General features: G+C 38.8%; 1 protein-coding gene across 2 annotated transcripts in view; it reads left to right on the forward strand.

Moving 5' to 3' along the window:
- Positions 1-11789, forward strand: part of LOC146004234 (metaxin-2-like) — a 49753-nt gene extending 37964 nt beyond the window's left edge. For both annotated transcript variants that reach the window (XM_083142910.1, XM_083142911.1), the window contains 2 exons: positions 1689-1762; positions 11490-11789. In XM_083142910.1, the coding sequence (XP_082999036.1) occupies positions 1689-1762; positions 11490-11637 (222 nt within the window). In that variant the 3' untranslated portion in view covers positions 11638-11789. The remainder of the gene's footprint in view (positions 1-1688; positions 1763-11489) is intronic.
- Positions 11790-22220: the final 10431 nt, after the last annotated feature.

Here is a 22220-nt window from a genome sequence, read left to right on the forward strand (position 1 = left end):
TTTTATAATCATGTATTCAATACTGTAATTGTGCATAACCAATTGTGACGTAGTATCATCATCATCATATCCATGGAGATACTTCTACTCGACAAGAGTTTATTTTATGCTCACCTTATGCACATATAGATTAATCGAGACTATACCTACAGTTTAAAGTGGGATGCAAACCATAGCTACTTCAACCGGTGATTGAACACGGGACCTTTTGATTATATGAAGGCAACGTTACAACTACGCCATCGGGGATATAAAATATCACAATGAAGATACTATAACTGGGTTAATCATTCCTTAACTAATGTATGCAATCAGGTAACCGTGATACGCATCTAGTTCTTTCTGGAGCTTATTGGTCTAAAGCTTACCAATTGTGGGAGCGGACCAAGGAGACACTGCACTCGATATGCTTGATGAGCGAATATCCGATACGTTTTTCTTACAGATTTTAAATGAGTTTTTACACTGTAAAAACATCCAAGTTTGTTTTAAGCCTAATTTATGCTCAGATACGCCAATCGAAATACATAGTTTAAAATGGGATCCGAACCTCTGTGCAAGGTGTCTTCACCTGGGATTGAACCCTGATCCCCTTGAAATTATTACACTGAAATAATAGCTGTTGGAGCCACTCATATATTGTTATAAAAGATTTACACACCTCAATAAAGGAAAGTCTGAGAGTTTTTGGAAACTCTTCCTGGTAAGGTAACTATTTATTATTTTTATTAATGTGGTAGAACACGAAAACAAGTTCTGAATTGGTCTCAGCATTATACTTTTTCGAGATCAGTTTTTTTTTTTGGGGGGAGGAGGCTTATTTTGATGGAATACTAATGAATTAAAATCCATTTCTTCTATCGACTATCGCGCTGGCATCCGTGGCGGAGTGGTATGAACAGCGTGTTATGACGTCAGGGGTTCCGGGTTCGAGGGCATGGGTGTTCTTTGTGAGTGTCCCTTCATCAATTTCATCATATCGTCACTCATCCTCATCTTCGCGATTAACCAAAAGTTGCAGAAATGCGAAGTAAAATAAACCAAATCAACAACTGTCGACTATGAAATAAACTATACCAATTTCAAGGGGAAGGGGAACGGTTAATGGTTTTTTGGATCTCAACTCTCTCTCGACCCCCATGCACAGTTACATTACAGATAAACGTGTTTGTATCCTAAATGTGCTTTCTTAATCTTTCTTCTGAATTACAAAATGAGATATAATATTTTTTTATGTTTTACTGTTTTCTGTAACTAAAACATTATCTTACAACAATTGATATGAAATATTGTTAACATCAGGCATCGTTATGTGTATAAAATATAATTTACATGGCTTGGAAAAGTACTCTGTTAAGTGCTGAAACAGTTTGTAGTGTAAGTTCAACAAGCAATGTCAACAAAATGAAAATAATTATATGTTTATATTTTTCCTTTCGCAGTTTTTCGTGCCAAGATTTTAAAATGAATTTTCCTCTCTTTTCTTTGTTAATCTTTTTTTTCACTACAAAATTTCCTTCCTTTCTTCTATTGTATAAATCGTTTATTTTTTTTCCATCCTGTAGGTGTCATATAGTGTTTTAATTAGATATTGATGTTCCTAAAGCATGTCGTGTACCCATGCATGATGGATATTACATATATTAGTGATTGTTGTTTGAGAACCATTTCTTCATTATTTTTTCAAGGTATACCGTCAGATAGAAATAGCACTTCGTACTCTATCAAGATTTCTGCAGAACAGGAACTTTTTCTTTGGAAAGTAAGTATGCCTAGCACCTCTCACCGTGTTTATCTCTTCCTCTCTCTCCCTTTCTAACCCTTTTCATTTGATCGCGGATAGCTTGCAGATTGTATCGAAATACCTGAGACTGTATATAATATTCCTCACAAAGTATTTATGGTTGACCAAGGATACACAGGTAAATTACAAAACCGCTGTTTATTGAAAACGGGGTGTTCATTAACAATTATGCAGTTAAAACCCTTCTCTTTTTAATCAAATGCTTCAGCTCACACCATCGAAGAGAATCACTTGATTAAAAAGAGAAGGGTTTTAAAAAGAGTCACGGGAAACATAGATTTGAATGTCTGGGAAGCTTCGTTCATTGCAGGAGAACACTGGAATAAATTAAATAATGAAAATGGTAACATAGACCCTCTATGGAGTTTTCTTTTTCACAAATGGAGTAAGCCACCATCTTTAACATTTAATGTAACAGAAAACATCAAGAAACTTTGTGAAAGCAATGATGACTTTGAATTACCTGATTATATTTGGGATTCATCATTTTTAAATAAGAAATAATGTGATCAAATTTTTTTATCTGAATTAAAAATAAAACAGACTGCTTGTTTTCACAATTAAGTTGTTACATTACAACAATGTAACATTGACAACATCCATTGTATAACGGATTATTTTTGTTCAAAAAATTGCTAACCATTGTTATAACTGTATCTTTAGTCAAACTAAAAATAAATGTCTGATGAAGGGAGCGTGTGTTCTCCTGAAACGTCACAACGAAAAACTGTGTTCTTATGCTTGTAATAACCGTAAACTACAAGAGAAATAATTCTACAATGCAAGCAATGCGTACGTACAAGAAAAATAAAATATTTATGATTATAAACGCGCATTTACTTTTTCTGTCTGGAAAATTGTGTTTATAGTAAAGTAATCTTCTAACTATGATCAGAAAAATATTGTAATTACATGAGAATTCATCAATGAAAATGAAATAAATGAATGTCAGCCTTCAGCTTAGCCAGTCTTAAGACACGATAAAACAATTGTGCCTTGTGCTCTACGTGATTAATAATCAGGGGGGGCCACTCCGCGACTTGCACGTTATTGGCTAGAGCTTGTGACGTCACCAAGCGGACACGAGCGGTTGAAAGCTATGCGTAGAATGTAGCAGATGGCCCATGAAACGCTGTGTTTTCATGCATCTTTTGATATTATACACCAAAGCTGTTAATTTGATTTGACAGCAAGAGATCAAATACGCGATAGAAGAATACATTTATTCCAAAACAATGCATAGTTTATTTTTTGCGTGATATCTTGTCCCTGCAGGCTGTAGTCCACTGCCGGCTTTTCTTTCCAGCTAACCTATTGCATTTATTTTAAATGTCTCATTCTAAGGAAAGTTCTTGTCCGGGCATATTCTGATATGTCTTTTTACTGAATATCCTGGAATTTCCCTTTAATATTTTTACGCTACTTTTAACATTCTCCAGTTGATCGCCACGATGAGGATAAATTTGTTTTTGTTATTTATCGTCTTCTTCCACTTTTGGCTAATCGCGACGAACAGGATGAGTGATGATTAGTTTAAATTGATGAAGGGACACTCGTAGCAGGCACGTATCCAAGGGGGAGCTTAGGGGGCTCGAACCCCCCAAAAGGTTTTCTGTTTACAATAGATAAAATGAGGTATTTGGTTTCTTGTGGTCGGAAATAAAATAATGTGACGATAATTTAAGGAGAGGAATAATTATCGAGTCAAGCACGTATCCAAGGTGGGAATCAGGGGTCTCCAGCACCCCATTCAGGAAATTACGCTACATAAAATTACGTTTATGGCTTCTTAAATAATGTGATGATAATTTGAGATAAATAATTTTCGAGCCAAGACACAGAATGTTCTAGAACCCTGTTATTGTTAATAGTGCGCACCCAAGGTGGGATCAGGGGGCTGGAGCCCCCCTTAATTTTTTCAGTTTACACTACATAATTTTTTTATTTTTTTTTTGGATTTGATTTATTTTATTTTACTTCGCGTTTTGTTCCTCTTAGCTAATTTACGAAGATGGGAATGAGTGATGAAATGATGAAAATGATAAATGGACATTCACACACAACCATGGCCGAGTGGGATTCGAACCCGGGACCCTTGGCGTCGCAGCGCGATGTGCTAACCACTCAGCCACAGGGTCCGGCAAAATTAGGTTCTTGTTTTCTAAAATAGTGTGCCGATAATATATAAGGAGAGATATACTTACCAAGGCAACACGGAGAATGTTCTATAACCCTGTTGTTGATAATATTGCATTAAAACTTTTCTTGCGCTTTCGGTGTTGTCGCAACACTATGCAAAGACTTGTCAGCATTTGGAAGCTGTAAACGTAGCGCCACACGTAGGACGATTCATTATATTTTTTTAATCTCTGGAAAGCGCGAGAGGGAACGTTCTTGAATAAGAGAAGGAGTCGAACTACTGGCAACATTAACGAATCGTTTTATCTGTGGAACGTTCTAGAATATAATGAGGTTAAAATACGCGGCTTCAATTTCCAAGTTGATCTGTACAACAGAATCGGTTAATGAGTATTCAAAGGTAAGTATGACAGTTCATACTGTCGATTAGTGTACAGTCAGTGTCCATTGGTGGCTTTATAAGATCTAGTGATTCGAAGATGAAAAGGACTAAATACCGTAAAGTAACGAAGTCTACTACTAGTTCCAGTTCGGGTCCAAACCAGAAGACATTAACGACAGCGGAATTTCCGGAGCCTCAGTGTAGTGCTAGTTCGGGTCGAGGGCTGAAGAGATCGAAGGTCTCTCTCTAAAGTGAATATTTAATCAGTAACGGGTATTGGAGCGGTTAATTAAAAAAGAAATAAGCTGCACAGATCAACTGAAAATCAAAGTTTTGAGTGATGAGTTAGTTGTGCCCGGACCAAATTTTCCCAGAATTTTAGAAGAGGAGGGTTATGCATACTATTTTTGGTGGTCAGTCCTCATTTTGCCATCTTTTCCTCTCTTTGAAGTTCTTTATTTTAAGGAATACTTGGTCAAATTTGGTTATGACCTCACCAACCTTCCCTTGGGCACGTCACTGGAGATAAATGAGTAAGCATTTAATCATATTGGGAGAAGAAACACTAGATGTGTTGGGATCGGAAGGGTTTTCATTGTGAATTAATTGTTTCGAACTGTATTCGAGAAGACTTACTCTGTTTTGTGCCAATATACGACAAGACTGCGGAAGTTGTGAGTGACAGACAATTGTGAACACTTGCGAGTGCTTAGGCCTCAATATGAATAATTTGGTGGGTTTCAGCTTTTATAAGAACTGTAAACATGGGAGGACAAGACACAGTAGTGGTGTTCAGGCTCGAATCAGAGAGAAATATTCGAGAAATTTCTGCGTCCAGTTCTCAGCCCACAGTTTGAGTCTCGCGTTGTCGAGTGGATTGTCCATCCCGTGCGTGTGTAACAGCTTCGTAAAAAACACTCGAAGACGCCATAGATGTTTTGATGTCTGATGATAAGAAATGGGCAAACACACATACTGAGATGGTTCCGGCACACAATGTTAATGCATGGAAACAGAGGAGTTGAGTGGTAAAAAATGTTCCGATTTCACGTTCTGAATAATTTGGCAGCCTTGAACAGTGGCGACGATTTTGGGGATAGTTGCTCCCCATTTTTTTGCCTTCACACTATCACCTCTTTATGCTAACCCTTGCATACCAAGGGAAGAGAAAGTAAACTTTTCTTGCACCCCCCCCCCACTCCCGTTTTGAACCCAATTGCCACCATTGGCCTTAAACATACAATTGTGAGGTTCTATATATACCCCTTAAAAATATGGTGTTTAGCCCACCACGAAAGGAATTCCTGGATACGTGCCTGACTCGCAGAGAAAACCTATGCCCATGCTGGGACTTGAACCGGGAACTTCGGAGGCGAAATCGAAAGTCGACCACTTAACGCCCTCGGCTACCGAGCCGGCGAATGAATTAGATAATGGCTATTGTATAAATGGTGTATTTTCGGGAAACATTCAAATAGCAATATTTCTTCCAGGTAATATATCCTAGGAACTTCAATCTTGCGGGCTTACTAGGTTCTGGCATGTGGGCCAACAATCTGTGTAGTACTCTGTACTGTTTGTGATCCACATGGATTTGTGATCATCCATTTCATCTACTCACCATTCATTTTCATCTTTGCGATTAGCCAAGGGGTAAATTATACTTGAAATAAAACAAAAGCAATACAAATACAAAACAAAAATAATGGAACGATTATGCTGTTACGTTTTCCTGTATTTTAGGCACGTCGCATTTATCAGCCAACAGTCAGAGATTGCTTTTCGGTCGAATGATACTTCTAATAATCGGAGGTAAATGCAAGCTGAGAATTATAATTTGGTCTCTTATCCACCTAAGTTGAGGATCTAAATTTCTCGATTTTATTTGTAACAATATTTACTACTGCGAGGAATTAAAAAAAAAACTTACGGCTAATTTCGTCACTGGCTTCCTATTCTGTAATAGTTACATTTGTTGTAAGAACATAATGCGTTAATTTACTTTGTATAAATATTACATTATCCATCGCTTTTCCTAATTAAATCTCATACCATATCCAACACACACATAAAATGTGTTTTACTAATAATAGAGTGCGCAATTAGAAAATAAGTCTTGTCAAGCAACACAAATATGGCCTCCACGATGGTCTAGTGGTAGCGCCGTCGCCTTGTAGTCAAGGGGTCCCGGGTTTGATACCCGGTGTAGGCACATAGTGGTTAGGATCCCACTTTAGACTGTAGGCCCAGTCCAAATTAGCCTTTCTGTGCAAAAAGCGGACTTAAAACACCAATTCAATCAAGCAACACAAATATGAAATATTAAATCTATTTTTTTATTTGGTTTATTTTACTTCACTTTTCTGCCAGTTTTGGCTAATTGCGAAGATGAGGATGAGTCATGATGATGAAATTGATGAATGGACACTCACAAACATCCATACCCAGGCCGGGATTCGAACCTGGGATCCTTGGCGTCGTAGCGCGATGTGCTAACCACTCTGCCACGGATGCCGGCTATTAAATCTACATGGAAATAGTTTCTGCAGTATGTTTGAGTTGAGTCAAACAAATTTCATAATGTGTATTCTCGCGGCATGTATTCAACTGTGTACTAATACAGGGCTAAGGCCTACCTACCGACTGCCGGCCTCACTTCCACCTGCCGAGGCGAGAGATCATCCAACCTGTTACGAGGTGACGTGTGGTCAGCACGACGATCCCCTCAGTCATTTCTCTAAGTTTCCATGGTTTCCATGACTGGATTACGCTACTCATTCGTAGCTCTCCAATTTCTTCACAATGGTGTGTGCCCACCGGTCCCATACACAGTCCGAAACCTCAGAAGGAAAGTTGTTACGCTTCTCCTAGAAGACTCGAACCTGCGCGTTCCGTAGCCAGAGCCCAAACCATGACGTCTCAGACCGAACACCCACGGTGTGCGACTAAATATGCACTAAGTTTTAAAAGCAAAAGTACCTTCTGCGTGTTGTAACATGCCATGAATGAATTTAGGGATTATGATTCACAATCCCGGTCATTTATGAAGGTGGTGTTAGCATCACGTTCCGGCCCCCAAAATACTATTTTTTTAGACCCCTGGTGAACCTCAAAGCAGTTTTCATGCAAGGACGTTGCTGAGAAAATCCCCCTCGAGACCAACCACCCTGGGGACAGAATCCTCGCCTTCAGCGTGACAGTCAGATTATTTACCGACTGAACCAACGAGGCTTTTTAAAGCAGATATAAAATAAATTAAAGCCAGCAAAGTAGTATTATATTTGTACAATATCTTTAAATTATAATATAATAGATGTGTATACAACATATTATATTGATAATACAAAAATCATTGATAAAATTGTCCTTGCTTTGATAAGTATGCTTTACATTGAATACAGGCCCGTAGCTAGAGGGGGACAGGGGGGCAATTGCCCCCCCCTGAGAGCCTCCTTTGCCCCCTGTGAAAAATACAGAACACATCCCTACCTGAAATCCTCACTAATGTTTAAAATTATATCATGTGTTACTCTAGCAAGATTGGGTGGGGGGGGGGGGTTAATTTCTCTTCCAGATCCAGACTTCGGGAAATGATTTCTCAATTTTCAGTATCTAGAACAGTTGTGACATTTTGAGTAGTCTTGTATTAATGGTGCCGAATGTGGTCCCATGTTTTTTCTTGGATGTGTTGCTATGAACTTGGAACTGCTTAAATTTTTGTTTCAAAAGTCTACCTTTTGGTAATAGTGATTCATGTGGTAGAGGGAGGGAGTGGAATGGATATTTGATTTTTGTTACTTAGCGTTGCTTTTCTGCCACTACTAGATAATCGCAATAATGAATGATGACGTGAAATTGATGAAGAGACACTCACAGACAGTGCTGAAACCACAGGGGGCAGGGGCCATATACCCCCCCCCCTCCCGACCTTCGACGGAAGTTCATTCTAGGGGAAGCAAATATTGAAGTAAAGAAACAAGACTAGGAGAATCTAAGAATAGCAGGACAATTGGATACTCATGATGGGATGAGTTTTTACGTGTTCCTTGGATTGATTTGATATTTTAAGTCCACTTTATGCACAGTAAGGCTAATTGGGACTGGACCCACAGTTTAAAGTGGGATCCGAACCACTTTGTGCCTCCACCGGGTATCGAACCCGGGACCCCTTGATTTCAAGGCGATGACGTTACCACTGCGCCATCGGAGAGGACGTGTTTTTTGCATTTTTCTTCGAGACGGCCAAGGGTACTTGCAAGGGCCACAGAGGGGCAATTGCACCCTTCGATTTAAAATTTTATACAAATAAAAACACATTTCGTAAAATTATCTTGCTTGCTTGCTTCGCTCACAATTTCTCCTATTCTTATAGTCCAAGTTGAGAGCCATAGCTATATGGGGCGGCGGGAGTCGGCGCTGGGAGCCCCCGTAAAATTATTTGTGCCCTATTAAAACAATTTCTTTCTATGAAACTTAATATCAAATATTAATGATGACACTGTAATCCAAGAAGTCATTGGTCAATCAAGGGATTCCTATTTTTTTCAGGTGTCGAAACATGTATTTCAACTATAATATAATACAATTCACACAATATTTTGCAAAATGGTTAACGTAACCAGTAGGCAAACATTGTCTGTAGTGATACAAGAGTCTCCCCTTTGAAGGAAATAGAGTCCGTGGTGGACTAAGGAACCCATGGTTTAATTCTTTAGCAAGGTCAAAAAAAGTATTACAATTTTTTCCACAATTCATCAAAGTGCAGATCCTAACAATTATTATGTAATTAATCCGATTTTGCTTGTACAACACAACACAATGGTGTTGTTGGATTGTCGATAGATTCCTTTGTGCGTAAAAAATCTTGCATACTGGAAACTAGAGGGAATCATTATGAAGCATGATTTATAAAGGGCTCCCTTAATCAGTTCTGCAGAGAGGCCCAAAGCTGTTGTTAGTCATCAATTAACATTATCGACCTGTAAATATCAAGTAGGGTGAAGGCACATAATGGTTCGGATCCCACTTTAAACTGTAGGTCCAGTCCCAATTAGCCTTAGTGTGCACAAAGTGGACTTAAAACACCAAATCAATCAATTACGATATCAAGTAGGTACAGTCCCTATTAGCCTATTTATGTTAAACTTTATATTCTTTGGCAACCTGGAAAGGTCATTATCGAAATATTGCTATTTGATGTTGCTCGAAGTTTTTTTTTTTTTTGGTTCGTTGCAGTTTCAAGATACCATCCCTTTTCTGTTACTTATAGCTTTTGGGGGAGGGGGGCAAGTACCTCTGTGTACCCTACCATAATATGTGCCAATGCGACACAATATGTTAAAAATTTGCCCCCTCTAGGATTGACTTCGCTCCCCCCCCCCCTACAAAGAATTCCTGGCTACGGGCCTGATTGAATAGCTTCTTTGGTCATTATTTACATGACAGCTCCTCTCATTGATTGACGAGAAGATTGAAAGGATGTGCAGGGGAGAAACGCCTGTCCTGTAAGTCGTACATTATATTTTCAGCACAATTTCTCAACAAACGCACATAAAGTAAAGTAACAGTGCAATTGTTAATTAGTGTTCGCTACCTACGAGATGTTCAAAGTATTATTTTCGCGGACGATGTTTCAACTTCAAAGCTAATAAATCTTATCTTGCACTCAATATTCAATGAAGCAATACTTAGAAACTGAGTTTCGATTGTGTAAAGGTTTTTGAAAGTTGCATACGTGATGATACGGAAGGCGAGTGTGGAAGTAAGGCCAGAGGCGCAACCACGAATTTTTATCTGGAGGGAGAAAGTACCAGGATAAACGTACCAATAATAATAATAGTAATAATAATGACATTAATAATGGCATTATTATTACTAGCGGTAGTAGTAGTAGTAGTATCAAATACGTTATTATCCTCATAAATTACGCAAAAGGGAGGTAGATGTCTGTGCTAAAGCATTTATTTGGAACAAACGATTTGAAATATTTTTTCAACACCAGGAATTTTACATTAGCTAATAATTGAAAACAAGCACACAAACTGTATTTTTGAATGGCAGAAAATGAATGATAAATGCATGCCGAAGATATTTGTTTGTACATATAACATGTATAACTTTCATATGTTTTACACATATGCAACATGGAGCGACATAAAATAAGAAAATACATATGCAAGATTCTAACACTAAATTATGTACGTATTCAAAGTTTTTTCATTACATATATTATATACAAAACATATTATTTACATACATCACATTACAAAAAACAATTATATTACGAGCGAAGCGAGAAAGAAAATTTTTTGATCCAATTTTTGCAATTTAAAACAATATTGATTTAATAAGGGACAAATAATATCACATGGCGCTAAGGCATTCTCTCTTTCACATTTTTTTTAAAATTAGATTATTTGGCGCCCATGGCCGACTCCCGACGCCCCCTAGCTACGTCTCTGAACTTGACGAGACTCAGAAAAGCTGGCACTGCAAGCGAAGCGAGCAAGAAAATTTTACGAAATGTATTTTTATTTGTATAAAATTTGAAATAGAAGGGGGCAATTTCTCCTCTGTGCCCCCTGCAGGTGCCTTTGGCCATCAATGTTCCCCCCCCCCCTAGAATTCCGTCGAAGGTTGGGGGACAATGCCCCTGCCCTCCCCTGTGGTTACACCACTGAGTAAGTCCGAAATTTGGAGGAACAAATTGAATCAATCCTGCTACAGCAACTTGTTTTTTGGGAAGCGATGATGACTTTATTCCAGGCGATTTTCTTCTATTATTATTGCACGTGGCAAGAGCACAAACAGGATGATTTGTTCTCATTCTACCGGCATTCAAGAAAAAGTGTGTATAAGTAAATAATAGACCCATTTATCTCAAGCTTCCGTATACGATAACGAAGTAAGTTCCATTCTGTCCGCTTAATGACGTCATAGCGCGCACAGCATCATGGGAATAAATCTCGGAACCTCGGGAATGGCATACCTTATAAAGGTACCTTGATTAATAATGACAAGCAAAGTTACGTACTATAAATTCTGCATTCTTCTTCCACTAAATTTGTTCTATTTTATGACTGTTCTTTAGATTACGTTGTCCATTTTTTTAAATGTTGAAAATCTGCTTTGTGCAAAATTGCTAAGAGATATTTCATTTTCTAGAGTGACAGAACTAGATGCCCTGGTATTCGGCCATGTTTCTGCTCTTGCGACAACTCCTTTGTCAGATACTCGTATTGCTGAGATGGTTGGAGAATATCCTAATTTAAACGATTTTTGTCAAAAGATCAGAACCAACTACCTCGCATAAGTGATGAGCATGAAAAAAAAACTTTGTGTATATGTATGTGTGTATGTCTTTGTGAAAATGTTGAAAATCATTTATTTCCTCTTGTCTATTTTTGTTATCTTGTATTGATTTTATTTTAAGAGATTTTTTTTAAAAATAAGATCATTCCTTTTGCTATATTTTTGTTTGTTATTGTTATGTTATTATTTACTGAATAATTCACGTGGAAGACTTATCATACTTGTGCTCATTAATTCTAACTTGATTGATTGCTTTGGTTTATTTTACTTCGCTTTTCTGCCACTATTGGCTAATCGCGACGATGAGGATGAGAGATGAAATTAATGAAGGGATACTCACAAAAAACACCGATGCCGGATTCGAAACCGGGACCCCCCCTCTCCCGAGACTGTGATAACCACTCCGCCATGGTGGCCGGTTATCTAGTTGACTTTTAAAACACTTACAGTATAATACTGGGTGGCCAGAATTTAAGTTACCAAACTCAGAGCCCTCTGTAGACTGTTTGAGGCATCGTAGAACTCTGAAATTTGGTGAATCCACTGTGCAGACCATGGGGAAGAGGATGGCGATAAAAAATGGTTAAATTTTCCGCCACCAGGTTGAAATGTGGCGCTGTACTTCTATTATGGGTTGTAATAATGACGTAAACTGCTCCAATTGGTTATGGATTTGCCTTTACCTTGCAATCTTGCAATAAAAGATTATGTTTTCGCAACTTCCAGCCACTAACAAATGTTGATTTGATTTGATTTAAAATTTGATTTGATTTATTTTACTTCGCTTCTTGTGCCACTTTTGGCTAATTTGCGAAGATGAGAATGAATGATGATATGATGAAATTGATGAATGGACACTCACAAACATCCATGCCCAGGCCGGGATTCGAACCCGGAACCCCTCACTAACAAATGTCTTCTAATTAATAACTCAGCTAATTAATAACTCAGCTAAATCACTTAACGTGATTGTTTGTACAACCCATCATGGAAGTACAGCGCCATATTTCAACCTGGTGGCGGAAAATTGAACTATTTTTTTATCGCCATCCTCTTCCCCATGGTTTGCATAGTGGATTCACCAAATTTCAGAGTTCTACGATGCCTCAAACAGGCTACAGAGGGCTCTGAGTTGGGTAACTTTAATTCTTAGCCACCCGGTATGTTACAGTCCGGCTGCCTTAGCTGAAACCATGGATAAAAGTGCGCATGCGCCAACTGGACTTGTTGAGTGTCAAATCAAAATAGGGGTGACGGCAGAAATCACATACCTCTAATCGCCTGATCCGATCGGAACACTTTGGACGTCTGAACGAACTAGCGGACATTGTGTCAAGGGAAGAACAACGTCGTAGGTATATCCTAGAAATACCTAGAGAAATCCCAACACAAACCCGGCCTCGGCAACTCCAACAAGATGCTCCTGGAAGATCAGAAATGATTCCACAACGCAGAAACATTCATCCATAAAAGCAAGAGGAGGGAGAAATGAAACCCGTATCGTCCAAAGAAGCTTCCCGGAGCAAACGCTACATCATCCCAGCTGGAGGACAATTGCGGCCCAATTTACAAGAGGAATCTAATGGCAGCGCTCAATAGGATTCGAGCCCAGAAACACTTGACATAAAATAAACAATCACTTGAATGCATGTAAACAAGACCTAAAACAACTCAATAATTAACAGCAAACAAAATCTAACATCCGATTATAAAATTAAGGAACTAACGAAATAATTAACACAAATAACTAACATTAATACATAATTCCCATAATTCCCGACATCCCCAAGGAAACCCTCCCTGATGCTTACTTCCGGGAACTCACATTTCCTTGCCGAGGCCCTCCCGGTAGGATAATCATTGCTGGTTCTCAGGAAAAAAAAACAAAAAAAAACATTAAACCCCTATCACACGGAACTGGATTTCTAGTAGGAATGCCGTAGTTGGCGCTGAACTAACTTTCTAGGTAGCAACCATGGCCGCCTGGCTGACTGCTTGACTGGTTTGGAGGAATAGGACATTTTCTAATTGCTACTTGCTTTCCTCGACTGGATTCTGTGGAACAGCCAATCAGAGCAAATGTTTCGCCATGTGAAGATAATCTGTGAGTGTGCAAAGGAGCGCTTTTGTCTGTGGTTTCCGAGTATTACTCCAGCAATGTATAACGTATACAGCATGAAAGGCGCGTTGAGTTACACCATCTATGCTGTAGATGTGCACGGTGTTTAAATTTGAATCAACTAAAATATTCTTCCATACGTGTACAGTAAACGTGGTAAAGTATGTATTTAAGCAGCGCCAGTGTTTTGTACCTAATAACGTTTTATACGAAACGTTATTCCTCTCGGTTGAATATGTATCGGCTTTTAAAAATGTGAAGTGATACATTGTTTACATCTCACGCGGCCGCCATTACAACTTCCCTCGTATGGGAACAAAAGTCTATCGACAAGTACGCTGATAAGTATCGTGTGAGACGAAAACTAGCAAATTGATAGCCAGTCCAGCGCAAACTAGGGCATACCTACTGGAAATCCAGTTCCGTGTGATGCGGGCTTAAGAAATGGAAAAAAATGATCAACTACTCTCACACTTAATCTGAATCCCCAAACTGAGTGGTGTGCTCAGGATTTTCGAAAGGGAGGGGTTATGTATACTTTTTTTGGTAGAGAATCATCCTTTTGCCACCTTTTCCTGCATTTGACGTTCTCTTTTTAAGGAATTCTGGGCCAGAGGACGGGGTTATAACCCCCACCAACCCCCTTCCTTGGGCACGCCACTGCCCAAACTATAATAATTTTTACCCTCATTCTTAAATAACTTTATTCTAGTTCATCCACTTTATTTTACTTAATTTCATGAACCAAATAAATGTCACTCACAGAAGCAATTCGTATAATGTCTTTTTCATTAAACAGAACATCCATTCCTCATTTACGAATAACCTAAATGAACCTAAACACACATTTCTAGAACTGAAACAAAACTAATACCAGATACTTAGCTCATAATCTCAAATTTCAATTTAAAATTAGAATTGAGATAAAATAAAAATAGGTAGTACAAACTGTGTGATATCCGACCTGTTTTTGGATTCCAGAATAGGCCAGGAATAATTGTAGTTGTAACATATTGTATTCACTTACATGTAAGCTCAAATAAAGTTTGTGAATAAATAAACGGGGGAACCGTAATTCAGAGAAAACTGACTCCCTGGTTTTTAGATAAAGGCACCCGGACATAAAACGCATACCCCTGACTGTATGCGGGAGGAGGCGGGCTCGTCAGGGGGTTCCTTTATTTTATACCTCTAACTACAGACAGAAAACGATGAGCTTTTGTTTGAAGCCGTGCATAGTCCTGGGGCTAGAAATATGGCGGAGATGCACATTAGAGCTTGTTAAGTTTTCATTTTTGTAAAGAATTTTTTTGTACTCACTTGTGGAGTGTAATACGTAGAGTTATATACTTCTTAGAAAACTTAAAAATTACAATCTTGTGTGGTGCAATGACTCACAATCTTCAAAATAGATGTTACAAGTAAAAATATGAAGGTATCCCCCTCTCTACGAATTTTTTGGCTTAGTTGACCCATATATAAAGACTCACGTTTCGGTTCTGGTACCTGGAGGTCTGTGGCAGCAATGACATTTTGGGAAGCCAAGGGTTCCGTGAAAATCGTTTGCTGTGGAAACATCAATGAAGTAAGTATATGTTTCAAATTATGGAAGGGTTCAGAATGAAAATAAAAAGAAGCAAATCTATATAAACGAAATATCACAGTGTAGTTTGGCTGGTGCTCCTACCTGCTTCCCCTCTCGCGTTTGGAATATACCTTTCCAGGCAGTTTTGTCTTCCCTGGCTGGACTGTGCGTACAATACATAGGGCCCGTTCCGAAAGTCGCACGAGTTTAACGCGCCGTTCCATAAGTGCTTCCGTGCGTTTCGTGAGGTTCATTATGCTCAAGGAATATAGAAGTATTTTAGGAAGAGCATTCCGAGACACGGAGCTCTACCATTGGCCAGAAGCCGCAACGAGCTCTGACGTGACCAAGGGGATCTGTCAAGTGGCGAGGCTCGCGTAGCAATGGAAGCTTACGGGAAATATTTTCATTTTTAATTGTCCATATCTTGGTTCTATTGACCATTTGCAGCAGAATAATAAGCAAAACGCAAGGAATAAGACCTAGGCAATAATATGAAGAAGTTTACAGCACGCAATTACAATAAATGGCGTTATACAAATCAAGCAAAAAGTAATCACGACTATCCTCTTATATCACCGCTACATTGAAATATGAAGTTGCGTATGGGTAAATAAATACAATTTTACGTATTAAATATTTCGCTACCACACCAATACTTATTATCCTTCATACCTTCAAATTTTCACAGATGTTTGTTATTAATAATTTGTTCATTATAATTTATATATCTAGTATACATAGGATGTCGCTGTCGCTGTTGTTATATGACGTCCCTTTTCTACGTATTTAGGGTAACCGCAACAATAAAAATGAATGATGAAATGATAAATTTGATGGGAGCGTAGGCTAGATGAGTGTGGCAAGCACTGGTGTACGCAGGGGGGGGGCTTAAGGGGCTGCAGCCCGCCAAAATTCTTAGAAAATAAAAAAAATCAAATGAAGACAGTAATGAAGTAAAAAAAAAAACTTTAAAATGACCCCCGATATTTTTTTTTTGTGTTTGAATAACTTTTTAAACGAAGGATTAAAATGGTAATTGGAGCTCGTATCTAATGAAAATAAAACAGCGACAACGGGATATCAGCGAAATTGATTTTCGGCGATACATTCTATGAACCAATCTCATTCTGTTGAGTAAAGGTTAGATTCATGGCACTGAACCCGCGTACAATTTGAATTGAATTAACATAATCCTTGAGTGAGATGGAAATAGGTTTTGGATATATTTTTTTTGTAGATGTGAAAATCTTTAACTAGTGATGCACACATGCTTTCGCTTACATTAAGGTTTACGCTATGGTAAAATTGCAGAAATATTCTACCTAAAATGATTTGTGTTTAAAATACCGTAACATCAAAATATGTTTTTTAGAAATTAATAAATAAATAATAAATGGATAAAATGCAATGTCGTTGGAAAGCGTAATCCCTTAAGAAATTCAAAGAAACTCGTGCCAGCGCGATGGCGAATCTGGTCAACCGCGTGTTCGACTTTGAATCCCATCACTGAAGTTCCCGACTTCGAGTCACGTCGTGGGCATTGATGTTCTTTTGTGCCTGCCCTTTCATCAATTTTATGTGACCAACACTCATCGCCGCGATTAACCAAAAGAGGTAAAAAAGCGACGTCAAATAACAAATACATGAACAATAGGCCTGGCCTCTGTCTCGGTTTAGCAATGTGATTTGTTAATCACTATACGGTGGAGGCCGAGGAGGAAATAAATATCAGTAAGATTAAAAATTCATTACAACTTACCATTCCTGGAGACTTATGATTTTGAAGACGATGCTACCCAGTGTCGTCTTTTTCTCGCTGCACTTGCTTCCATGGACTTGAGTTTCATTAGTTTATTCAAATGTCGAATTCTAATAAAAGTTCTTGTTCTGACATACAGGGAAATAATCTTTTCGTTAACTTCAGGAAATTTTGACTGAAGTACTGTCTTTAGAGTGTCCATAACTTTATGTTGCTTGGAAACAGTTGATCCATGGAAGGATGCAAACACAATCTCAAATTGAATAACTTTTTCCATATCCGAACCACTACGTGCCTCCACCGGGTACCGAACCCGGAATCCCTCGATTATAAGGCGATGACGCCACCACTACGCCATCGGGGAGCACAAGAATGTTTACCTTTGGCACGCTTATTCATGGTACAGACACCGAATACACGTAATACGACCTAAAATTACTCGCTTTAATACTCGTATTCAAGACAAACAGCACAAGCACTTCTGTAAACGAATACCTGATCGCTACTACTGGACCTGCAGATTTTTCTGACATCTGGGAGAAATCTGTGCCTCGAAGTTGGCTTATACCGAACAATGAAAGCCATGTCGCTTTCGGAAACTGGAAGCAATTACTTTCCATTTGAATGTTCCTAACTGCAGGTATGAACCCCCTCGGTGTACGTGAAATCGTCTATCGTATATCCCTTACCTGGAGAAATCGCTAGCGTAACGCTCTATGAACTCAGAAGCGAACCTTGGTTGAGGCATGTGTGTGTGTATCATTGTGTGTCTTATCTATTTCATCTTTCATTTTCATTTCATTGTCCTAGTTTGCTCTATATGTCAAAAAGCGACATGAAATATTAAAACAGATTGATTGAATTGGCGTTTTAAGTCCAGTTTATGCACATTGAGGCTAATTGGGACTGTACCTACAGTTTAAAGTGGGATCCGAACCACTACGTGCCTCCACCGGGTACCGAATCCGGGATCCCTCGATTATAAGTCGATGACGCCACAACTACGCCATCCGGGAAGCCCTCAAAATAGGAATAGATGAGAACGTTAATTGGTTCAGTAACGATCTCGCTACCCAGCGAAGGTTTAAGGCTCGAGTCCCGCCTGGACATTGTGTCCCTTTGCGAGTGTCCATCTATTTCATCTATTCATTACTCATCCTCGCCTTCCAATTAGGTAAAGGTTACAGGAAAGCAACCCAAAAATAATAAAAAAAAAATATTTGCCTCCTAATGACGCAATTTGCCAAGGACGCCCGCAAGATTTTTTCACAGGAGAGGCAGCAGTGCTCAAAGAGGGAAAGGTTTTGGAATGCTATCTCTCTAGTTAAGAAAATCCTCTTAAAGAAAATTCCCCCACTAGGATAAATTGCATAGACATCCTCCACCCACTATATTTTTTCTATGATTTTGCAATATACTCGTACTTATTATGTTATGCAGCAGTAACTTCAATTAATTCTTGTCAACAATAAGTCGCCCCTGCAAAGAAGTTGCTGAAATTCTACTGCTGGAAATTTTTAAAATACAACACTACCTGAATATATGTACAATATATTGACATAATTTGATGCATGTTTTTTCCGTATCAAAAAAAAACAAACACTACGTGTTAAATAAAAATTAAATAAGAAGGATACTGTTATAGACATTCGTATTATTGAAACTGATGGCAATATTTGCATTCATACGGCTTAGAAGTTTATTATTGCGTAACTGTAACTTCATAATAATAATAGTTTTACTCACACACACACACAACATCGACATTTTGGAGCTTCCCGTGGATGCAACTCGACAGGACCCAAAGACTACAAAAAAGCCTAAATATAGAGTCGTTACACACACCAACACACAATATATATACACACACTAGACTCTCGCTAATCCGGCCATTCCTTGCACATATGGGTGCCGGATTCGCGGAAGTGCCGGATTATTGAGAGGGTCGGAAATTACGTACTACTATGTAGTTTAAACACATAGGGACTATACAGGCTGTACTTTACGTGTTTCCTTTTAGAAGCCATAGTATGTACTGAACTTTACTGTAAGAAAGTCACAATTTCAAATACTGTACGTATGTATAGCATTGTTTAACATTTTTAACTAACAACATTGTTGAACACGATAATTCATTGTTTTGATTTTTTTTATTTGATTTAGTTTATTTTACTTCGCGTTTTGTGCCTCTTGGCTAATTTGCGAAGATGGGGATGAGTGATGAAATGATGAAATTGATGAATGGACATTCACAAACAACCAAGCCCGACCGGGATTCGAACCCGGGACCCTTGGCGTCGCAGCGCGATGTGCTAACCACTCGGCCACAGGGTTGGGCGATAATTCATTGTTGTGCGCGTCATTTCTGCTTGATTGACTACAGGCCGGATGTGGGCTGGACTGCTGAGAGGGCGGACTATTGAGGGCCGGATTAGCGAAAGTCTAGTGTATATATATATATATATATCCTGAATGCCCAATTGCATTAATTTCCACGTTGTACACCCTGGACTGTATTTTACATACTAGTGACTAGCGAGGCTCTGGCGTCTGGACTCGTGGCCATTATAATCCTTGGTGGGGCTCGTATTGTGTTGTCCTTACATGTTTATGATTGTCTCTTCATCCGCCTCATCTTATCACGATTCATCCTCATCTTCGCGATTAGCCAGAAGTAGCAGAAAAACGAAATAACAAATCAATATGTGTGTATGTGTCGTTTATTTAAAGACGAATTTCTACCTCTTGGGTTGATCGCTACTATGAGGATGAATGATGAACTAATGAGTGGAGAATGAGACAAACATTGCTATATGCCTTACTATGGTTCAAACTGGTGCCTCTAGCTTCCTAAAGCGTTATACTGTCATGGAGACCGGTTATATACATGTAGAGGGACTTACTTAATCCTTTCCGTTCAATCTTACTCTCTCGATCCTGTTTTAGTTATGTCAATTGGTATAATTAATTAAGTTAGTAATCTATTTGCATGAAAATATGCCCACGAGACTCTACCCCCACCCCATCCAGCACACACAGGCATTTAAAATGGTTTCACTTTACGATTTTTCGGGTGTTCTATCTATTGTGCTCGTCTCAAGATGAGACTCTCGTCTAATAATCATTTAACTTCATTGCTGTGTCTCGTAATCAAGGGGTCCCGGGGTCGATACCCGGTGAAGGTACATGGTGGTTCGGATTCCACTTTAACCTGTAGGTCCAGTCCCGATTAGCCTTACTGTGCATAAAGTGGACTTAAAACACCAAATCAACCAATCAACCAACCAACCAACTTTATTGCTGCGTGTAGAAGTGTAGACAAATAGTGTTAAAGAAGCAAAGACATTGATTCCCTTTTTGCTGAATTCAGCATGAATTTGTTCGTTTGCCATCCTCAGTTAACTTGAGAAGGTACGGGAAAGCAGTGAAGAAGAACTACATGTTATAAACATTGCTTCCCAAGAGTTATAATCGCCTCCATGAGGCGATAATCTTGTATGATTTTACATGTTATTAAGCGGCCCGCAGCTGAGGGTTCCCCTTTTTGACGTCACTCTAGCAGAAGACCTTCACGTGCCGCCGCAGCGCGGGAAGCCGGAATAGCACCCCCTGCATTACGCTGTCCCAAAAGTCGCATTCCGTGCGTCTCGTGCAAGAACGAGATTCACCAAACGCACGAGCCAGGAGGTTGGTTTGTTCAGTGAGAATCGTCTGCTACCTGCAGACAACGCGGGTGCATGATGGTTCAAACTGCACTAGTTCGGGAATTGTATTATAATTTTAACAGAGAGCGTTATGAAGCAACATGCACAAGATGAATGTGCATCAACTGTTCTTTCAATGTGATTAAAATGAGTAACAGTATCCGCAGTAGAGTTTATTTCTGTCAGAAGGAAATGCCTTCCGCTGGACGCCATGCGGAAAATTTTTATAAACAAAAGGCTGCGCCTGCGCTTTCGTTTAGAGCGTCCCATAAGTCTGTAAAATAACTGGTTTCACCAGGTTCACGAGCTCAGTTACTTTCGTTCGATTCGTTCGTTTCGTTATGACTTTCGGAACGCACCCATAATTATGTGTGGACATGCGTAAGAGATGAATGTAAGTATAAATATTACCAGAGAATTTGTCCATATTTTTGCAAATTGATGATCGCTTGAAGATTTTAATATAAACACAAATACCGTATAATTCTGTTCCTTAAAAACACAACACGTGCCATGTGAGATAAAAATGGGTAGAGATGAACAATTGGCAATAGCTTGGAGAATTAGGTGCGCCCTGACCAAAGATTAATCTTTAAATTCATATGGCGATTTTGGCCGCCCATATGAATACGATGGTTTACATCAAAAAAGGTTCGCTTCATAATTTTCTATAACGAGGGGTTACTCGAGCTCCTTTTCAGTTTCAATGGGGACCCCGCCAAGACGAATGGGGGCCCCACAAATTTTCAAAATCCCACCAATCGACTCGTCCTACGGGTATTTGTTTTATGGCGTAAATTTTTACGATTTGATCACAGTCTTCAAAACATTGGTCCGTTACGATGTTGGCGACTCATTGCAAGGATAAAACCATTTTTGGGTGACCATTCGGAAACCTATGTTTGAATTTAAGATATTTATCAAGCGAGGTGTGATCCAATCCCCCTATCATTTTTAGGTAGGTCCACTGGTTAATTATTTTTTTATGTAGGACTACTGGTTAATTTATAATTGGAGTCTAAACTCGAGTATACATAATTTTTAATCCGATAGTAATCATACTCAAAGCATTTTGGAAAATGAAATTCTACTACAACCATTGATTGTAGAGTGGGATGTATACGTATTTTATAATCAAATTATCAATCACCGCATTTATCCTTTTTGTTTTAAGCAATGAAAGAGTCAGGAATCGAAATAAAACCCCAAACAAGCTGTTCACAACCTCTCCGCCTGCAGACTTAAAAATCAATTCCTTAAAAACACATAGAATCCAAGAGATAGTTCAATGAAAATAGTCACGGACAATTTGCTAAGCACGATGTGAAATGTCATAATCTAAAATTGTGATTATGAGCTGAAGCTGTTAAAGGTTAATTGATGACAAAGGAAACAAGAACTCAACAAAATCCAT

This window comes from Lepisma saccharinum, chromosome 21, assembly GCF_977018435.1.
Source record: "Lepisma saccharinum chromosome 21, izLepSacc3.1, whole genome shotgun sequence".
Lineage (NCBI taxonomy): Eukaryota > Metazoa > Arthropoda > Insecta > Zygentoma > Lepismatidae > Lepisma > Lepisma saccharinum.